The following is a 22,503-nucleotide window of genomic DNA, read 5'->3' as shown; positions in this document are numbered from 1 at the left end:
CACCGCCACCCATGCTGCTAAGAAGATGGTTTCCTGTCGCAGCCAGTTGCTGTGCACTGGGACGAGGGCTTCCATAGCTGCCACCCAAGCCCAAAATGGCACTGCCGCTCAGTCAGGTGCCGGATTAGAGAAACGCATCCCTTTTACTTCCGCTGGGTCCGCGGATACCTGCTAGCTTCTAGGGCTCCAGGCCAAACTCGTGCCATGCTGCCCCTCCAGCTCATCAACATGGCCTGCTGCAGTTTGGTCTCACCTCGGGCTTCAAGCTGTCGCCCGCTCTGGCTCTCGGCTACTTTGGTGTTGTGTCCACGCCTTCTGCACAGGCCCACGGCATTCCTCTTCCTTCCACAGAATTTCCACTCCCGTTTCTCCAATTCTTCCCTGAGAGTGCACTTTCTACACTTTTATTTTCTAACTATTTAACCCTAGCCTAGTGCAGAACATTGTTCCCTATTCCACCATCTTGGGATCTGATTTGCATATATTGAATGATACTTGCATCCTGAGATAAATTCTATTTGTTATGGTCAATTTTTTAAAATTGGTGTGTGGTTGAGTTCAGTTTTTGTAATATTTTTTGAGAAAATTTGCTTCTGTGTTCATCAGGTGCATTTGTCTTTAGTTGTTGTAGGTGGTGGTGTTTTTCTGTGTCCTAGTCTGCTTTTGGAATCAAGGTAATTCTTGCCAGGTAAAATGCGTTTGGAAGTGTTCCCCCTTCCCTTCAGTTTTTCAGGTTGAGAAGAATTGGTGTTAGTTCTTCCTCGTGATTCTGATCTGTAGCGCCAGGATTAATGTCGTAGAGCTGCCACATGAAGTCTTCACCTTCATTTTAAATGTTACCTTCAGATCACAGGGTTGGGCGGGTTTCAGCAGGGAAGCCATCTGTTCCTGGGCTTTGCTTGGATGAGAGACATTGTTACTATTCACTTTCATTATTAATATGTTCAGGTTTTCTTTTATCTTGATGGATCAGTTTTGGTCATTATGTGTCCATAAATTTAGCAATTTCTTCTAGGTTTTCTAGTTTGTAAATGTTTATAATAGTCTCCAATGATCCTTTGTAATTTTGTGGTATCAGTTGTAATATCTCCTTTTTTCATCTCTATTTGAGCTTTCTCTTTTTTCTTTGTCTAGCTAAAGATGTATGAATTTTGTTTTTCTCTTCAGAAACTAACTCTTACTTTCACTGATAATTTTCTACATGTTTTAGTTTATTTCATTTATTTCTGCTGTGATGTTTGTTATTTCTTTCCTTCTAATAGTTTTCAGGTTGGTTTCTTTCTAGTTTGTTGAAATACATAATTAGGTTGTTTATCTGAGAGCTTTCTATTTTTTAGTGTAGGCATTTATTGAATAAACTTCCCTCTTGGTATTGATTTTCCTGTATCTAGTAAGTTTTGGTGTCATGTTTCAATTTTTGCTTGCCTCAATGACTTTAAATTTTCTTTTGATTTCTTTAGTGATCCAGTGTTCATTCAGAAGTATGTTGTTCAGTCTCTATATATTGCTATAATTCCTAAAGTATCTTGGTTGTTGATTTCTGGTTTGATCCCATGGTGATCAGGAAAGATCTGTGACATGATTTGATATTTTTGAATTGGTTCAGACTTGATTTGTGGCCTAAAACATGATCTTTCCTCGAGAATTTTCATGTGCTGATGAAAGCAATGTATGCTTGTCAGCTTTTGGATAAAATGTTGTCTATTTAATTTGGTCTATAGTACAATTTAACTCTTAGGTTTCTTTATTGATTTTCTCCTCTGGATAACCTGCCCATTGGGGAAAGTGGGGGTGAGGTCCTGCCATTGTTATTGTATTAAAGCTTATCTCTCCCTTTAAATAAAGTAAGTTTTATAAAATTGGGTGCTCTGGCATTAGGTGAATACACATTTACATACATCATCTTCTTGTTGAATTGGTCCTTTGATTTTTTTTATAGTGACTTTCTGTGGTTCTTTTTATGATTTTTGTCTTGAAGTCCATTTTGACTAACTATAGCTTCTCCTTCTTGCTTTGGTTTTTGTTTGCCTAGGATTTCTTTTTTCTATCTTTTTACTTTCATTCTGTGTTTTTCTTTCCTGGTGAAGTGAGTTTTTTACAACCAGTATATCACTGGGACTTTTAGAAAAAAAAAAGATTTATTCATTTGAAAGGCAGAGGCAAAGAGAGAGAGCAAGGAGGGGGGGAAGAAGAGGGAGGGAGGGAGAGAGAGGTATTCCATCCACTGGTTCACTCTTCAGATGGCCACAATGGCTGGAGCTGTACAGATCCGGAGCCAGGAGCTTCTTCCAGGTCTCCCACCTGGTTGCAGGGGCCCAAGGACTTGGGCCATCTTACATTGCTTTCCCAGGCCATAGCAGAGAGCTGGATCAGAAGTGGAGCAGCTGGGACTAGAACCGGCGCCCATATGGGATGCCGGCACTGCAGGCAGCCGCTTTACCCGCTACGCCACAGTGCTGGCCCCTGGGACTTACTTTTAAGTTCTAGCGGCCAGTCTACATCTTTTTTATTTTTAACATTTTAGTTCAGAAAACAAATGTTGAGATCTAGTAATACAAAGAGTTCCCATATACCTATCATCCCACCTCCCCTATTATTAAAATCTCATATCAGTTTGTATCTTTTAATGAGAGGATTTAGTCCATTTACATTCAATGTTGTTATTTTTAAAAAATCTTATGAGAGCCGGCATCGTGTTACGGTTGGTTAAGCTTCCGCTTGTGACCCTGGCATCCCATATGAGCCCAGCAGCTTTGCTTCTGATCCTGCTCCTTGCTAATGTGCCTTGGAAACACATCAGCAGATGACCCAACTGCTTGGACCCCTGCCATTCACATGGAAGACCAGGATGAAGCTCCTGGCTCCTGGCTCCAGCCTGGCCCAGCCCCAGCCACTGGGGCCATTTGTGGAGGGAAGCAGTGCATGGAAGATCTCTTTCTATTTCTCCCTCTCTCTATATAACTCTGCATTTCAAATAAATGAATAATTAAAAACTTATCTGAAAGGCAGAGAGACAGAGCTCTTCCATCTGCTGGTTCCCTCCCAAATACCTGCAGACTGGGGCTGAGGCAGACCAGTGCTGGGAACCTGAAACTAAATTTGGGTCTCTCATGTGGTTGGAGGGATCCAAGTATTTGAACTACTAGCTTCTGCTTACTAGGGTACCTATCAGCAGCAAGCTGGAGTCAAAAGTGGAACCAGGACTCAGACCAGCACTCTGATAAGCAGTGTAGGTGTCCCAAGAAGCATCGTAACCACTGTGTGAAATGCTCTCCCCCAAGGTAATTATTGATGAGCAGTGGTTTTGTCTTGTTATTAAAATTTTTTTCTTCAGTTGTTTTGAATTTTCTTTGTTCTTTTCCCACTGGTTTTACATACTTTTATGGCTGTAGTTATCTGTTTTTGCTTCTGTGTGTGGAACTCATTTAGCCATCTTTGATAAGTCTGGTCGGTGGGGATGAATTCCCTCAGTTTTGCTTGCTTTGTAAAGTCTTTATTTCTCTCTCATTTATGAAGGATAGTATGGTAAAGGCCTCCCCAAGGTCAGACAGAGAAAAAGAAACTTAGCCTGGAAATTAAATGTGATCATTATCTGCTTGTCTATGAATGCTTCAACTATAGTTATTATCTGCTTATATGTAACCATTTCAGGTACTGCTTGCTAGTACAGAGCAGTGGTGTGGGTGGGAAAAAAAATCATCAGTAACCATGTCTGCATGGGCAGTGTTGTATCACTTCCTGTGGCCGCCATGTAACATTAGAATATCCAATCAAATGTATGCACATAACCATGTAAGCGAGACAAAGAAGCTAAAGCCATATATAGGAAAATACCCCTCTTTGTTCCAGCATAAATTAAGACAACTTCCCAGCCTTGGCGTCTAGTCTGTGTTCACAAATCTCACCACAATAGCTTTGCTGAGTATATTATTTTGGTTTGCAGTTATTTTATTTTAGAACTTGGCATATGTCATCCCATTCCCTCCTGACCACTCAGGTTTCTGGTAAGTAATCTTCTGTTAGTCTGATGGTAAGTTTTTTTAAACGACTATTCATTCATTCACTCATTCATTCGTTCATTCAAAAGAAAGACAGAGATCTTCCATCTGCTGGTTCACTCCACAAATGATTACAACAGCCAGGGCTGGGTCAGGCTGGAGCCAGGAGCCAGGTCTCCCATAGGGGTAGTTTGGGCTCAAACATTTGAATCATCATCCACTACCTTCCCAGGTGCATTAGTAGGAAGCTAGATCAGAAGTAGAGCAGCCAAGATTCCAACTGACATTGCATGCAGTGGTTTAACCCAATGTGCCACAACACTAGCCCCTCTTGCAGATCTTTGTATTATTTGTTTTATGCTTTTTAAAAAATGCTTATTTATTTTTTTCATCTACTTCAAAGAACAAGAGAGAAAGATTTCTTCCATCCACTGGTTCATACCCCAAATACCTGCAACAGCCAGGGCTGGCCAGGCCAAAATCAGAGCCCAGAACTCTATCTAGGTCTCCTACATGGGTGGTGGGAGCCCAAGACTTGAGTAGCCATCTGCTGCCTCCCAGGAGTCATTGGCAGGAAGCTGGATCAGAAGCAGTCCTGACACTGGTAGGGGATGTGGACACACCAAGCAGCAGCCTTACCCACTGTTTCACAATGCCTGCTCCTCGTGCTATACTTTGGGGAGCTTGATTATAGTTTATTCTGGTGAGGATTTTTCCTGGTCATACCTGTTTGGTTTTCTTTGGGCCTACTGTGCTTAGATGTCCAACTCTTCCTCAAGACTGGAAAAATTTTCAGTTATTGTTTCACTGAGTTGCTTTTCTATTCCTGTACTCTTCTATTTGCCCTCAGGAATCCCCAAATATTTGTTAATTTAATGGATGTCTCAAAGGCCCTGGAGGTTGTCTTTATATTTCTCTCTCTCTCTCTCTCGTCTGATTGGCATATATCAAAATACCTGTTGTCAAGTTTGGGTTTTCTTTTTCTACTTGATCAAGTGTATTATTGAGGCTTTTAACTTTATTTTTCAACTCACTTATTGAGTTCTCCATTTTCAAGATTTCCATTTAATTCTTTTTTTTTTTTTTTTTTTTTTTTTTTTGGACAGGCAGAGTTAGACAGTGAGAGAGAGAGAGACAGAGAGAAAGGTCTTCCTTTTTCTGTTGGTTCACCCCCCAAATGGCCGCTACGGCCGGTGCGCTGCACCGATCCAAGGCCAGGAGCCAGGTGCTTCCTCCTGGTCTCCCGAGCCACAGCAGAGAGCTGGACTGGAAGAGGAGAAACAGGGACAGAATCTGGCGCCCCGACTGGGACTAGAACCTGGGGTGCTGGCGCCGCAGGTGGAGGATTAGCCTAGTGAGCCGCAGTGCCGGGCCATTTGATTCCTTTTCAAGATCTCTCTTTGTTGAATGTCTCATTCATATCATGCATTGTTTTTCTGATTTTTCAGCTATCCTCTTTCATCTCTTTGAGCATCCTAAGAGTTATTTCTTTCAATTCATTATCAGGCATTTTGGCAAGCTTCTCTCTGGAGTCTGTCACAGAAGCAGTATTGTGTTCCTTTGGAACAATAATAATGCCATGCTTTTTCATTGTTCTCATGACCCTATTGTGGATATGACACTTTGGTTGTTTCCTTTTATAAATTAATCTCAGGAGAACATTCCCATATTTAGGTTCAGTCTCCAAACACCTGCAATGGCCAAGACTGGGCCAGAGCTGAGAACAAAATCCACTTCACATGCCTTAGAGTAAATAACATAATTAAGTGAAATTGTTATTGTATAAGTAGTATTCCTTTACTTGTATTAAAACCTAAAGAACTAAAATTTTTGCATGGTTTATTTTCATTTATTTTTTTTTTTGACAGGCAGAGAGAAAGAGAGAAAGGTCTCCCTTCCATTGGTTCACCCCCTAAGTGGCCACTACAGCCAGAGCTACACTGATCTGAAGCCAGGAGCCAGGTGCTTCCTCCTGGTCTCCCATGTGGGTGCAGGGCCCAAGCACTTGGGCCATCCTCCACTGCACTCCCGGGCCACAGCAGAGAGCTGGACTGGAAGAGAAGCAACCCTGACAGAACCGGCGCCCCAACTGGGACTAGAACCCGGAGTACCGGCGCCTCAGGCTGAGAATTAGCCTAGGGAGCCACGGCACCGGCCTTATTAATATTTTTAATCATACCCCCTCCTATTTATTTCTTTTGATCTTTATGGTTTGTTTCTAATGGTATCTTTTATGATCACACATGTACTTAGCATAATAAATATATAGGAACATTCCTCATTTCCGTACAAAACACTGCTGCCTTCCATGCTCTTGCAATGCGTGGTTTGGTCTCTTTTTCACTTTCTCATTTGAGAGAAGTATCTCCCATGACAGTTTGAGCTGGAAATGAATTGTGATTGGCATGTGGTTTCAGCATCTGGATTGTGATGGGAAGTGGAGAAGGGAGAGCCTGCTGTGGCCGACAGCAGGGCCAGCGCCGCTCAGAGGACAAAGACACTCTGCCCCACTGTTGCCATGATGGAATGCTAGCTCAAACTGCCAGATTTTCAGGAAGGTCAGAAACCTTTGAATTTTAATAGATCTCAATTAAAACACAAAGATCTGTGCAGGCCAAACCAAACTTTTCTATAGAGTCACCTGTGGCTACATGTTTTACCTTGTAACCATTCATTTGCACAATTAAAAAAAAAATGGAAAGTGAGTAAAAAATTGACTGCAGTCTAGAGAATAAGTCTGGCTCCTACCTGATAGAGGTTAGTAGAGAGGGACTGACCGCCATAGGTGCTTTTGGATTGGATTTTTTTTCATAATATGCTTTATTTTTAGAAGAGTTTTAAATTTTAAAAGATATTGAGAAGTTACTGGAGGGTTCCCATATACCCCTATCTCATGCCCAATTTTCTCTATTGTCAATGTTTTGAATTTGTATGCTACATAAGACACAATTTTTTTATTTGAAAGGAAAAGTTAGAGATCTTCCATCTGCTGGTCTACTCCTCAAATGGCTGCAACAGCCACGCAGAAACCAGGAGCCTGGAACTCCATCTGGGTCTCCGACTTGGGTGGCAGGGGCCCAAGCAGTTGGGGCATCATCTGTACATTAGCAGGGAGCTGGGTCAGAAGTGGAGCAGCTGGGACTTGAACTGGCACTCATATGGGATGCTGGTGTTGTAGGTGGTTTAACCTGCTTCACCACAATACTGGCCCCTCCATACAATCAATTGGCCAACAGTAACTAAATCCCATGTGTTACTCATATGTTCTTCATTTTCACTCAGTGTACTTTTCTACTTCAGGACCTCATCCAGAGCACCACATTACATTTAGTCATTAGAGCTCCTTAGGCTCCTCTTGACTGTGACAATTTCTCAGCTTTTCTTTGTTGTTGATGACCTTGGCAGTTTTCAGGAGCCTGGTATATTGTAGGATGCTTCTCAAATGGAATTTATTGGATATTTTTTTCTCATGATTAGAGTGTGAATATGATTTTTTACTGGGGTCTAGTGTGCCATTTTCATAAAATTATGTCAAGAGTACCTATCACCAACGTTATTTTCTTGGTTGTGTTGTTCCACCTTGACCATCAGGAGCTGTTTCAGATGCCTGTGTCCCTTTGATGCACTCCCATCCACATGGGTTTATGTAGGGAGAATTCTGTTATTTTATGCTTCTTGTACTGCAAACCACTCCAGGTTCATCTTGTGTATTTCACTTCTCATTCTTAGAATCAGCCATTTCTGTAAGAATCTTCGAATCCTTTTAGAAGAAAATATCACAGAGGATATATGTCTTTCTGGTTATATAACATCAAGGATACATACTATCAGCATGATTCGTCACTGTTGATGTTAACCTTGATCATGGAGCAGGGAGATCATATTTCTTCACTGTGGAGCTAGGCCCCGTCCACTGTATTTCATGCTGTGCTCTGGGAGGAAATCCTTTTGTGTAGCCCGCACCTGAAGAGTGGGGAAATGTGCTCCAATTCCCTGTGGGAGGTACAAATAGCTACAGAAATATTTCAAATTCTGCTTGGAAAATTTACTCTTCATCTATTTATTTACTTATCCAATCATTTGTTTATGTCAGTGTGAACTCATGGGTATTTGTTGTACACTTTGAATTGTAATCGAAGACTATTTTGTTGTTCAAATTATTCCAGCTTTGGCCTCTGAGAACCACTTCAGCAGACTCCTGTGTTCCCTTTACGTGCCCCATCAATGTGGGAGCTTATTTTGTTTCTGTTTCTGTTTTTGTTTTCTTTTTCGGCACCTAGTTATTTTCTGGCTATATAGGATACTCAAGCTCATCATGTGTATTTTCTGCCCCAGTCCTAAAATCAGCTGCTTTGCCAAGCAGATCTAATTCCTTTGCAGCATTGTCCTGGAAGCCAGGACCTGTGAACTGGCTGTGCTCATTGCTACTAGAGTGCCCATGCTTCCAAGACTCTCAACTGGGAGTCACGGGTCTATATACTAGCCTGTGTATAGAATACATCTATGAGTATACCTGTATGTAATCAATTCTGCCTGTATTAAGCTAAATATAGTTCATACTGATGTCTATAATTCTAATCTATTACCACATAGAACGTTCTTACTAATCAGAAAATTCTTACTTCAAAGTCCATAATCCAAAATGTTTCTATTTTATTAATGAACACAGGGATAAGGCAGCAGAGTGTTCCTCTCAGAGACCTGGGGGTGTGGATTTCTTTCTTCCTGGAAGGCGTTTGGGCTTCTGTATGTAAGGGTTAGTGCTACTCAGGACTTAGGCTTACCTAGCGCTCATGTCCTCAAGGAAGCCCCAACAGATCGCAGATCAGGTAGAATTTTTGTCAATAGGCTCCCATAACACCACCCGATTCCTTCATGGCCATTAGTGACGTAGGAATTAAGTAACTGAATTTATGTTAGTTGTGTCCTTGCTTTCTTCCAGAATGTTGGCTTCCTGAGACAAGGGTCTTGTCTGCCTTGCACGGGGCCTAGCATCGGACTGGACACACATTAGGTGCATGAGAGAAAGGTGAGGTGATAACTATTTAAATGCAGATGATGTGGTAGGATTACATTCCTCAGTACACTAAGTTTCTAAAAGTTTGTTATTTCAATAGTTAAAATATGCAAAATAAATGCAAAATTAAAGGAAGTATAGGAAAAATTTGAAAGTCAATCTTCAACCCAACAAGGTAGGAGAAGGATTGAGCATATAGCATTAAGACCATTTCTGCTTTCTGGAGTTTTTAGCTCCTTAAAATAATTTGTTTGTGTGCCTCAAAGGTGACATGGTGGAAATGGCACTCTGTAAATCAAAATAGGTAATGTGTATACATATATATACATATACATATATATATATATCTCCATCTCCAAGACGATAGAAAGTTACATGAAGGACACTGTGTGGAGGGAACAGCAATGAGCTGAGTAACAACCGTTGCAGGAAATGGGTGGAGAAATCATTAAGAGGCAGATGCAAGAAGAGGAAGGACAGGAGCAGACATGGTGCTCATTTTCAAGCTGTTCCAAAGAGAAGTTAGGGATATGTTGGATCATATAAATGTCATCCTGTGTTGGAAAAGACTGGATGTTTGTGAACAGTGAGATTGAAAGGGACCCTCATTTCCTGATCATGGCCTCTGTATTAAAATCTTCCCCATATTTGCTCTGCTTTTTCCTTTGTGTCTTTAGTTGGTTGGTCCTGTTAGATGTGTTGGTTTTTGTTATGCCACTGAAATTGGTAAATTTAAAGAACAGGAGACACAGGATCACATCCTTTATTATAACTGCACTCCTTGAAGTTGCCCGTAGCATTTTAAATTTTAGAAGATCAAAAACTATTCATTTTCCTTTGGAAAAAAATAAAACAAGGTTTCAGCTAGTGCCGTGTCTTCAGGGAAGCTAAAGGCATTTGTTTCTGCTTTCCTCTAAGGGCATTCTGATGAGTGCCTGGCACGTGATCCTCTGAAGTGCTCAGTCCCTGAAGCTGGCGATTAGTCATCTCCTGTGGAGGGACCAAAAGGACACAGCTTAGAGCCGCAGAAGGAAAAGTGGGCCGAGGACCCGGAGCTGGTTGTTGATAAGGGTCACCAGGCAGGGCGTGCGGAGCAGTTATCTGCCTCCTCCTTTTCCTAGGGAAGACGACAATGCAGCAAACAAGCACCAGCAGCCCTGGAGGAGTGCGGGGTGCACCAAATGTACTCTGTGTCCTTTGTAAGCGTTGCGTCTCCGGAAATGATTCTGGACGTGAGTTCAGCTGGTCAGCGTTGCTACACAAGCTCTGTCTGGTTAATGAAAGATCATGACACTGGTGTTCAGCAAAGGGGAACAGAGTGCCTTTGGGGGCTAGATCTGTTTTTAATACTGTGGCTCTTAAAAATACGTGATTGCTGTCTCTGTATCTTACTGTCCATTGCTTTACTTCTCTGTTGTAGGTTGGGGCTCACCCCGGGCCCTGAAGTGATGCCTGTTATGTCAGTGCTATTTTTGATTAAGAAAGCTTTTGAAGACTGAGAATATTTTAGTTATATGTAGGTAATTCCATTTTTAACAGTCACAATCTTTGCTACATTTCCCCCCTCTCAGAAGAGAAAGTGGCTGCCAAGGAATCCTTAAAGAGCATAGATTGAGTGGAAAGGACACAGAACAAAGGAGAGATCCCGCGGGTGAGATGCAGAAGCTCTGTAAATAGCTGTGCTATTTTCCTTTGAAATGTCTGGCGCGCTCTACATAGGACAGTGGTCGTGTGCAGAAGGGCTGTGTGCCTATCTCTGTGATGACGCCTTTCGGAGCGCAGCGCAGAGCAGTGCATAGACAGCAGGGGCATCTGAATCCTTTACAGTGTTTTAACTATGAAAATGGCAAGCTTTGGAATACTTAGTGTACTTAGAAACATAATCCTGCCACATCACCCGCATTTAAGTCATTACTGCTTCACCTGTAATACCCAACCTGTCCGGAAAAAATAAAACGTGAACAAATACTCACTGAGCTGCGCTCCAAAATTCAGAGTATGCTAAGCAAAGCCTACATTTTCTAGCATGAAAGTGGCATAGAAATGTGAGGTTTTGCTTCCTCTCATTACCTAGAACCCTAGGTGATTCTATATTCTGTGGGCAAAAGTCTACATGTCTTTCATGGTGCACCTCCAGTGAAAAATTGGCCATAGAACTTGCTTAATTGCTATGGGCAAATTAATCGTTCCCTTCATGGTAGTCCCACAGTTGTTCTCTTTAGCAGCAATCTCTCTCCGTCTCCTTTAAAAATGTTTGTATTTGTGATTCTGTTATTGTCTGTGTTCCATTTTGATTAGAACATCTCTTGCAAGGCCCAGGTACAAACTGATTGATTGTCACAGGTGGGCCCACCTTTAAATTCCACCTGGTGCTTCAATACTTCGTTAGTTATTTGGCACCTGCTGTATGCAGGGCACAATATTATATAATTGCAAGAGGGTATAGATGCCGGAGATGGGTTCTGCTCATCAGTTTTTCAAGATGTGAAAATTTAGTGTCCTGGTCAAAAAGTATTTTAGCAACTGAAAAATAGCCATTTTATGAAAATGCCTTAAAAAACAATATTGCTATTTTTAGTGCCTGACAGCTATGAAGCCATTCTGTTCACTTAAAAAGCATGTATTAGGTGTAACGAGTTTCTTGGCATTTGGCATGTTTGATATATAAGACAAAAAATTGAAATGTTTTTATTTTCTGCATTAAGTTTTGGGAATAGGAACCTGAAGGTGGAGTGAGTTGGGAAGAGGTGCTTAGTAAGTTTCCTGGGTTTTTGTCCTACCTACAGAGAAAAATCTAGGATTTAAATGTTAGTATGAATTCAAGAATGAGATCACCCCATGATTGCTGAGAGAAAGTAAAGACCTAAGTGAGAGAGGAGAGAAGTCCTGTTCTTAGGTTACAAGACTTGATCTTGGTTCTCACCAAATTAATATGTAGATTCAACGTGTCCTTTGGATATTTGCTTTAAACTGACTCTGCTATTTCATTTGGAAATAAAAAGGACCCACAACAGTAAAAACAGCTTTGAAAATGAGGGGGAAAGTTGGAAGATTAACACTACCTGATTCCCTGATTTTTTTTTTTTTTTTTCACCAAACAAGTGGATTAGGGTTTATTGACTAGGGAGTAAAAGGGCGTGGCACAATTAGGAGGCACTGGCCAAGCTGAGCCGAAATTGGGATTTCTGAAATGAAGCTGTCGGTTTCACAATGGGCCGCATCCTCCCCCCAGGACACTGGGGCCTGACGGGGCAGAGGAGGGAGGAAGGCCGGCAGCAGGGCTCATGGTGGCTTCTGAGCTGTGGAATGATCTCCGCGGAGCTTCCCAGGCCGGGCCCAGGGCTCAAGATCCTGGTGCGCATCGTAAGCTGCGAGCGCTGGCTCTGGCCCCGGTGGAAGCAGTAGAGGCCGTAGGTGAGGGCGGCCCTGTGCCCAGGCAGCCTATGGGGTCAATGGCTTCTCACGGAACTTTTCCTTGAAGCCTTCCGGATTCCTGTAGACACTGGGACTGAAACCCTCAATGCCAGGAGGATGTGACGGTTCAAAGGGTGCTTCCGGAGTCACAGGTGTTGCCATGTCTGGGCTAAGAGGTAGGAGAAAACCCGGACGCCGAGCTCCGCCTGCTGATGACGTACTTCAACAGTTGATGAAAATGGAATTAAAAGAGAAGTTTATTTTGTTGCGAAAAATTTTAAACACCATCACACAAGGGACCTTAGAAAAGTTGGTAGAGGAGCTGGCACTGTGGCGTAGAGGTTTAAGCTGCCATCTGCAGTGCTGGCATCCACATGGAAGCCAGTTCAAGTCCCGATGCTCACTTCAAACCCAGCTCTCTGCTAATGTGTCTGGGAAAGCGGCAGAGAATGGCCCAAGTCCTTGGGAAACCTAGAAGAGGCTCCAGCTTTCACCTGGGCTAGCCCTGGCTATTGCAGCCATTTGGGGAGTCAACCAGCAGATGGAACACCTCTCTGTTGGTCTCTGCTTCTCTCTCTAACTCTGCCTTTCAAGTAAATAGTTATTTTTTTAAAGTTGGTAGAATATACATGTCATGAAAAACTACATATAAATTTAAATTTTTGCACCAATACTTAGCTTTTAATTCCGTTTCCCACAAATTTTTTGAAGTACTTTCATTTCATAAATGGTAAATCAAGACAGTGTGGTAGTGGGATGAATATCACCAAATAAACCAATGTATATCCAGAAATAAACCCACACATACCCTCAGATATGCACAACTGATTTGTGATGGGTGCAAAAGCAGTTCAGTTTTCCGAGAGAATTAGATGAAGTTGAAATAGTTCGATATCCATATACAAAGAATAAAAATCCTTTACTCAGCAATCATCTCATATATGAAAATGGGTCATCATTTAAATTTATAATAGAACACAGTATTAAAACTACGATACTCCCAGAAAGTAGGAGAAAGTCCTTGTGACTTTGGATTAGGCAAACATATTTTAGTTACAACACCAAAAATATGACATAAAGGAGCAGATTGTTAAATTGGTTTTTATCAATATTAAAGACTTCTGTTCTTCAAGACACTACTATGAGAATGAAAAGGTGAGCCACAGACTGGGAGAAAATATTTAAATCATTTATTAGATAAACTATTTGGATGCAGAATATATAACTCTCAAAACTCAATAGTACAAAAACAGCCAATTTGAAAAGTAGACAAGAGTAGGCCGGCGCCGCGGCTCAATAGGCTAATCCTCCGCCTTGCGGCGCCAGCACACCAGGTTCTAGTCCCGGTCGGGGCTCCGGATTCTGTCCCGGTTGCCCCTCTTCCAGGCCAGCTCTCTGCTATGGCCCGCGAGTGTAGTGGAGGATGGCCCAGGTGCTTGGGCCCCGCACCCCATGGGAGACCAGGAGAAGCACCTGGCTCCTGCCTTCGGATCAGCGCGATGCACCGGCCGCACAGCGGCGGCCATTGGAGGGTGAACCAACGGCAAAAGGAAGGCCTTTCTCTTTGTCTCTCTCTCTCACTATCCATTCTGCCTGTCCAAAAAGTAGACAAGATATTCAAGCAAACATTTACCAGAGATACAGTTGACAGTAAGAATATGAAAAGATGTTCAACTTCATTAATCACTAGAAAAATAGAAATTAAAACCATAAGATACCACCTACTAGAGTTGCTATAATTGGAAGGGGACACATTGTGGTACAGGGGTTAAGCCGATGCCTGGGATGCCAGCATCTGAAACTGGAGTGCTGGTTTGAGTCCCGGCTGCTCTGCTTCTGATCCACCTCCCAGCTAATGTGCCTGGAAAGGGAGAGGAAAATGGCCCAAGTGCTTGGACCTCTGCCACCGATGTGGGAGGCAAGGGTGGAGTTCCTGGATCCTGATTTTGGCCTGGACCAGTCCTGGCCATTGAGTCCATTTGAGAAATGAACCAGAAGATGAAATTTCTCTCTCTCTCTCTCAAAAAATAATAATAAAGAATTGTTAAAATTGGAGGACTGACAATGCCAAATGATGGTGAAAATGTAGAGGAACTGAAATTGACAGTGGTAAGAGCAATTAAAATGCCACAATGAATTTAGAAAATAATCTGGCAGTTTCTGTAAAAGCTAAATGGGGAGCTGGCATTGTGGTGCAACAGGTTAAGCCACTGTTTTCTACAGCCTATATTGCTGCATGGATTTGAGTCCTGGCTGCTCTGCTTCCAATCCAGCTTCCTGCTAATGTGCCTGGAAGGCAGTGGGAAATGGCCCAAGTGTCTGGACCTCTGCCACCATGTGGGAGACCAGGGTGGAGTTCCTGGGTCCTGGCTTCAGTCTTGCCCAGATCCAGCTGCTTTGGCCATTTGAAGTGTGTCTATATCTGTCAGTCTCTCTCTCTCACTGTGCCTTTCAAGCTGATGAAAATAAACAAACATTTGAAAGAACTTCAATGCACATCCCCTAAATGATGTAGTCATTTTACTCCTAGTTATTTAAAAAAAAAAAAAAGAAATCCACAGAACTGCACACAAATAATCATACAAGCTTGAGGCAGCCCATATGTCCATCAGTAGGAGAAAAAACAAACTGCAGTGTATCCACACAACAGAATACCATTCAGCAGGTGTTCGGCCTAGCAGTTACGATGCCTGCCTCCCATCTCAGAGTACCTGAGTCTGATACCTTCTCTGCCTCCTGACTCCAGCTTCCTGATGATGTGTATTCTGTGAGGCAGCAGTGATGGCTTGCTTAGTTGGGTCCCTGGCACCCACTTGGGAGACCTGGGTGGAGTTTCCAGCTCCTGACTTTGGCCTGGCCTACTACTGGCCATTGTGGGCATTTGTGGAATGAGTCAGAATGGGGTATTCTGTCTCTTGCTGTCTCTCAAAGTTTTTTTAAAGTCTAAGAAAAAAAGAAAAATGACCTGCTGATACATATTACAGTGGTTGAATGTCTGCGTCATGCTGAGTGGTAGAAGCCATACTGCATCTCCCACCCCCAACCCCATGGTGAATGATTACATTCATACACAATTCTAGAAAATGCAAACCTATCTGTGATTTCCTGGGGATTGGGGGATGTGAAGAAGGACTGGAGGGATGGGTGTAAAAGGGAAACACGGATACTTTTGGATGTGCTAGATTTGTTAATTATCTTTCTTGTAGTGATGACAGAGAGAGCGATCTTCCATGCCCAGATTCACTCCCATACGCCCAGAACAGCTGGGGCCGAGCCAGGTAAAGCTTAGGAACCTGGAACTCAGTCCTGGTCACACACATGCGTGGCAGGAAACCAAGTATTTGAGCCATCACCTGCTGCCTCCCAGGGTGCACACCAGCAGGGATCTGGAATTGAGAGTCCAGCAGGCACTCTGATATGGGTATCTTAACTGCTGTGTCAAACACCCTCCCCCAATCCCCTTCAGTTTTACAGCAATAAAAGTTAAACACTGAGGGCCGCTTCATTCAGCCATGTAGGTTATGGGCTGTCCGAGGGACGTTAAGCCATAAGAGTGAGTGGATCTTAAATCTAGTTTGTTCCAATCCATGCGCTCTAGCATGGGGTATGTTTGTCTGAGAAAGGGACAAAGAGTCTTCTAGCTGTCTCTGAAGCACCTAGTAGACTGGTTAACACATGCCTTCAGGAAAGATGCTAACCATTTTCTGCAGCATTATTGCCTGATGTCAGCAAACTTCTTGTGAGTGTGTATTCCCCTCAAAGAAAGCCAGCAGGTGTTCAGTTGAGGTTTGTATTTAACCAAGATTCTGCTGTGTCTAGCAGTGTGTGCAGGAAGAGGAGCAGCTACTCCTACTGCCTGTGTGATACACCTTCCCCTCTAGTTCACTCTGTTGGAACTGTTAAGATGCATGTGGGGTTTTCTTTTCTCCCTTTGGGGGATGCCTGGTGTCTGTACTGTGTTTGGATTCCATTATGAATGTTCCCAGCCAAGATTTCTGTGTCTGTTGCAATAAAAAAATGTGGACAAAGGACACTCTGTGGCTCCTGTGACCGAGTTTTTGCTCTTCTTGAATCATGAAATTCCTAAATGGGAATTAAACCTTCTCACTTCCAAAGAGATGAATCATGGTTTAGAAGAGTCAACTTTAACACAAATAGAAAACGTTCGATAGTCACAACTGACCTTCAAATAAGTGATAGTCATTTCTCTTAAGTGTTGAGTCACCAGCTGAATTTATACCAAGTACAGAGCTGATGGCACTGGGTAGCCCAACAGTGATGAATTTGGGTGGAAGTTATCCACAGAAAGATTCTCTCTGGAAACCTTCAACCTTTGAAATATATACTGTGCCCTCCTATTTCCTTTATGTGGAGCACATTGGCTCCCTCCACCATTTTTTTCCGTCCTAAGGAAACTAACTCATCTCTTTCCCCGTTCCAGATGCGGACAACTCGCAAGGTCTCTGTGTGGCCAGTGGGCCTGGTTGGCGGACGCCGCTATGAACGTCCATTGGTGGAAAACGGCAAAGTCGTTGGTTGGTACACCGGCTGGAGGGCAGACAGGCCTTTCGCCATCGACATGGCAGGTGAGGGTGTGGATGGTAGCAGGTGTGTTCCTGACTGTTCTCCTGATGCTCGCTTTTACGACAGTGCAACAGAAGGACGAAGCTTAAAAGACTAATTTGGATAAAGTCCTATCGTATTCATCAGATGAAATATTTCAACAAGGCTTCAAAATAGCCTCTTTGGTTATTTCAAGTGGGAAATGACTTGGAGTTGATTAGAAAATGCTTGTGCTGTTCTGTCTTGTCATATGTCTGTCCCCTTATCCAACAGATATTTTTGTGTCAAATCCTAAATCAGACAGTGGGGGCTCCTAACAGGTCCATTAGCTGGACCATTTGGGTTCTCCTCTCTAGAAGACTTATTGATATGGCAACATACATCCCATGTTTATTGATAAATCTAATACTATAAAATTGACAAGTCTTTTTAATGTTTATTTGATAAATGTAGTGCCTTACTGATATGTTTCAAAACTAAAATATAAAAATCAGACTGCTGGTTCTTCAAGCATTTGTATTAACTTTGAGTCTAGCTGCCTTTTAAAGTTTTATTCCCTGATGAATCAACCGAATTGCATTAGATCTGTAGCAGACCACAAGTTCTAAAATGCTGCTTTATCATAAAGAGACTTGAATTCCGTGGGTTATATAAAATGATGCCTGTGATAACTGTGGAAGGATGTAGTTTGAAACATGAGGCTTAGAGGCAAAGAGGGGGGGGGGGGGAGTCCCTGACATCTATAACCCAGAAGATGAAAGCAGAAAGGCTTCAAAATTGATCTCATCAGTCGTCAGCTCTGAAGTGTAGCTCCGCCTGTCTGTCAGCCTGTGCTTGCCCAATTTGTTGTGCATGTTTTCCAACAGCAGCCAAAATTTCTATGCTCAGAATTCTTATGAGGTGAAGGCTGTGATCTGAACTGAATTCACTGCCTTTATTCTGACACCACTACAGATTTGAGAGGGCAAGGAGTAAGTCACGGGCAAAGCTCTCACAGATGGCCATGCCGTGGGTCCAGCACACTGCATCATGGGAGGAGACAAAGAAGGGCATTGTTCTCAGCATTTAACACTTATTTTGAGAGCACCAGCATGGTAACCCCAGCCACATCCTTTGGCTTTAAATTTACAGCCACAGAGCTGAGCTGGCATCACAACCAGAGCATTTACCTGGGGGTGGACAAAAAGGCACGTGAACTATACTTGGGAGGCCCTGAGGACTCTCAGAGACACCTTTCCTCAACTCAGTCTTGAGTCTGTGGCTCTGAATAAGGCTTACCTCCAAGTGTTTTGAAATCCAGGCCTCTTTTTTTTTTTTCAAGCAACACTAATATATCTTTTTTTTTTCAACTTTTATTTAATAAATATAAATTTTGAAAGTACAACTTTTGGATTACAGTGGCTTTTCCCCCCATAACCTTTCTCCCACCCACAACCATCCCATCTCCCACTCTCTCTCCCATCTCATTCTTCATCAAGATTCATTTTCAATTATCTTTATATACAGAAGATCAGCTTAGTATATATATTAAGTAAAGATTTCAACAGTTTGCACCCACACCAAAACACAAAGTGTAAGATAATGTTTGAGTACTAGTTATAGCATTAATTCACATTGGACAACACATTAAGGACAGAGATCCTACATGGGGAGTAAGTGCACAGTGACTCCTGTTGTTGACTTAACAAATTGACACTCTTGTTTATGACATCAGTAATCACCCGAGGCTCTTGTCATGAGCTGCCAAGGCTATGGAAGCCTCTTGAGTTCACAGACTCTGATCTTATTTAGACAAGGTCATGGTCAAAGTGGAATTTCTCTCCTCCCTTCAGAGAAAGGTACCTCCTTTGATGGCCGATTCTATCCACTGGGATCTCACTCACAGAGAGATCTTTCATTTAGGTCATTTTTTTTTTTTTTGCCAGAGTGTCTTGGCTTTCCATGCCTGAAATACTCTCATGGGCACTTGAGCCAGATCCGAATGCCTTAAGGGCTGATTCTGAGGCCAGAGTGCTGTTTGGGAAATCTGCCATTCTATGAGTCTGCTGTGTATCCTGCTTCCCATGTTGGATTGTTCTCCCCTTTTTAATTCTCTCAGTTAGCATTAGCAGACACTAGTCTTGTTTATGTGATCCCTTTGACTCTTAGACCTATCAGTGTGATCAATTGTAAACTGAGATTGATCACTTTGACTAGTGAGATGGCATTGGTACATGCCACCTTGATGGGATTGTATTGGAGTCCCCTGGCACATGTCTAACTCAACCATGGGAGTAAGTCTGAGTGAGCATGTGCTGAACTGTACATCTCCCTCTTCTCTTATACCCACTGTTATATTTAATAGGGATCACTTTTCAATTAAATTTAAATGCCTAAGAATAATTGTGTTTTAATTAAAGAGTTCAGTGGTATTAAGTAGAACAAAAAAATACTAAAAGGAATAAAATAGTAAGTTGTTCCTTGACAGTCAGGACAAGGGCTGATGAAGTCATTGTTTCTCATAGTGTCCGTTTCAATTCTACAGGTTTCCTGTTAGGTGCTCAGTTAGTTTTCACCGATCAGGGAGAACATATGATATCTGTCCCTTTGGGACTGGCTTATTTCACTCAGCATGATGTATGCCAGATTCCTCCATGTTGTTGCAAATGACCGGATTTCTTTCTTTCTTTCTTTCTTTCTTTTTTACTGTTGTGTAGTATAAAGTACATATCCCATAATTTCTTTATCCAGTCTTCTGTTGATGGGCATTTAGGTTGGTTCTAGGTCTTAGCTATTGTGAATTGAGCTGCAATAAACATTGAGGTGCAGACAACTCTTTAATTTGCCAATTTAATTTCCTCTGGGTAAATTCCAAGGAGTGGGATGGCTGGGTTGTATGGTAGGGTTATATTCAGGTTTCTGAGGAATCTCCAGACAGACTTCCATAGTGGCTTAACCAGTTTGCATTCCCACCAACAGTGGGTTAGTGTCCCTTTTTCCGCACATCCTCTCCAGCATCTGTTGTTGGTAGATTTCTGTATGTAAGCCATTTTTTTTTTATTTAGTAAATATAAATTTCCAAAGTTTCAAAGCAGAATAAAAGAATACCAATAAGAATAAAACACAAGTTGTTTGCTTTGTTTTCATTATACTGGTTTCAAAATAGGAATAAAATGTTTGACTCTAAGAAAACAACTTTTGCCACACTTACTTTTCTTCATTCATGACTTTATTTCTTAATTTTCAGTAAATTATTGTTATTCCTTGAAGTCTTTGATTTGTAAGTGATTTAGTTGGTAAGACCATGATTCTTTTCTTTGAAAAAAAAGTTTATTCTGGTTTAGAGTCTTTACAGTATTATTTTATTTTATGTGGGGAGAGGGCAATGACCTTTTAGGCTGTTAGATCCAAATAGTGCTTCCCACCACATTTTCTTTTTCATATTTATTTTTTTAAAAAAATATTTATCTTTTACTTATTTGAAAGGCAGAGATACAGAGAGGAAGTGGGAGAGAGAGAGAGAGAGAGAGAGAGAGAGAGATCTTTCGTGCACTGGTTCACTCCCCAAATGGCCACAATGGCTGGAGCTGGGCTGATCCAAAATCAGGAGACCAGAGCTTCTTGCAGTTCTCCTATGTGTGTACAGGGGCCCAAGCACTTGGGCCATCTGCAGCTGCTTTCCCAGGCACATGAGAAGAGAGCTGGGTCGGAAGTGGAGAATCTGGGTCTTGAAGTGGCACCCATTTAGGATACCAGTGTCATGGGTGGTAGCTTAACCCAGTATGCTACAATGCCTGCCCCTATATTTAGATTTCTATGCACTTTCACTTATTTGAAAGGCAGAGATACAGAGCTCTTTCCGCAGCTGATTCACTCCTCAAGTGCCCATAACAGCCAGGACCAGGACAGGCAGACTCCACGAGCCTGGAACTCAGTCCAGATGTGCTGTGTCAGTGGTAGAAAGCTGAGTACTTGAAACAAAAATACAGATTAATAAGAAGCTGGGTCAGAAGCATAGCCAGGAATTGAAGCTAAGCACTCCACTGTGGGACACGGGCATCCCAAATGACATCTCAAGGGCTGTCCCAAACACCTGCCTCTCCTACCACATTTTTTTAAAACTTTTATTTAGTAAATATAAATTTTTTAAGTGACCTGTGTACACACACATGCACACACCTCCTGCGGGGCTGGGGAACCTTTCTTCTGCCAAGGGCCATTTGGCTATTTGTAGCATCATTCACAGGCCAAACAAAATTATCAACTTAAAAATTAGCCTGCTATAGATTTATTGAATTTTGATTGCTGTGGCAAGGCCAGACCAAATGATTTCCAGGGCCTTCTAAGGCCTGGGGGCCAGACGTTTTCCACCCCTGCAAGGGAGAGAAGGAGCCTGGGGGCCACTTCCCTGCTGAGCCTAGAATGATCTGAGGAGCACTACCTAGCAAATGTTTTGTGATAGCTGAGTAAGGGCTGTTTGGAATCTGGATCTCTCTCAGATTTACAATGCTAATGAAGAAAAATGAAACTTAGACCACTGCACTTCCAATCCAGTTCTCTGTTACTGCACCTGGGATGGCAGTAGAAGATGGCCCAAGTGCTTGGTCCCCTGTACCCACTTGGGAGACCCGTATGGAGTTCCTGGTTCCTGGATTTGACCTGGCCCACCCTAGCCGTTCCAGCCATTTGGGGAGTGAACCAGCAGATGTAAGATATTCTCCCGCTCCCTCCCTCCCCTGCTCCCATCATTCTGCCTTTCAAATACATAAATCTTTAAATAAGAGATAATGAAACTTAGCTCAAATGTCACATTTCCACCTAAATCTTTAAGCAAGAGATAATGAAACTTTAAGAACTCAAATGTCACATTTCCACGGCTGTCTTGCTCTGAGCAGTGCAGCACCGTTCAGCCATGGCCCTCAAAACCTATCCTGGAAAGTTGGGTGTAACCCATCGCTAGAAGTTCATGTGCAGGTCAGATACAGGCACTGTGACATTTCAAGCTATTTGGGCAGTTCCAACTTAAGCTGTGTTGCCATGTCAGACTCTCCCAGTGCTGAAATCTTGCTCTCAGATAATATCAAACATCGTTCTGAAATCACCTTGTGTGGCAGAAATAGAGTATTTTTGTGGGACTGGGAAAATTTAAACTATAATGATCCCTACTTTTAAAACAATTAGTGTACTCACAAGACAGAATGGGAATGTGTGGCAGCCGCAGTAGCCACACGCAGTTGACGTTGCGCTGCTCCGTGGCCGCACTGTTCTGCCAGGCCGGTGAGGCCCTGGAATGTCTGCCGGTCGGTGCCTCAGACTCCAGTTCTTAGCCTGCAGGCATCTGACTACCGCGGAAAGTGAAGCGGATCTCTGTTTTCAGTTCTGTTTCAAAGGCAGGGAGTTACTTTCAAGTGACAGACTCACGTGGGCATTTCCAGGAAGGTGTTACTCAGAACCCGTGCCTTGAAAGAACTGAGCTTAACGTCAGCTTAGCCAGGAGGTGTGGGTTTGTCCACATTCGAGTTTAAAGCTGAG

At 42.6% G+C, this 22,503-nt stretch overlaps 1 protein-coding gene across 1 annotated transcript in view; it reads left to right on the top strand.

The window, feature by feature from the left end:
• B3GAT2 (beta-1,3-glucuronyltransferase 2) overlaps window positions 1-22,503 on the top strand; it is a 96,594-nt gene that overhangs the window by 39,180 nt on the left and 34,911 nt on the right. Inside the window, exon 2 of the mRNA XM_062186346.1 lies at window positions 16,871-17,015. Coding sequence (XP_062042330.1) covers window positions 16,871-17,015 — 145 coding nt within the window. The remainder of the gene's footprint in view (window positions 1-16,870; window positions 17,016-22,503) is intronic.

Source organism: Lepus europaeus, chromosome 3 (assembly GCF_033115175.1).
Source record: "Lepus europaeus isolate LE1 chromosome 3, mLepTim1.pri, whole genome shotgun sequence".
Taxonomy (NCBI): domain Eukaryota; kingdom Metazoa; phylum Chordata; class Mammalia; order Lagomorpha; family Leporidae; genus Lepus; species Lepus europaeus.
The sequence above is the reverse complement of the archived record's forward strand: the minus strand, read 5'-3'. Positions and strand labels throughout refer to the sequence as shown.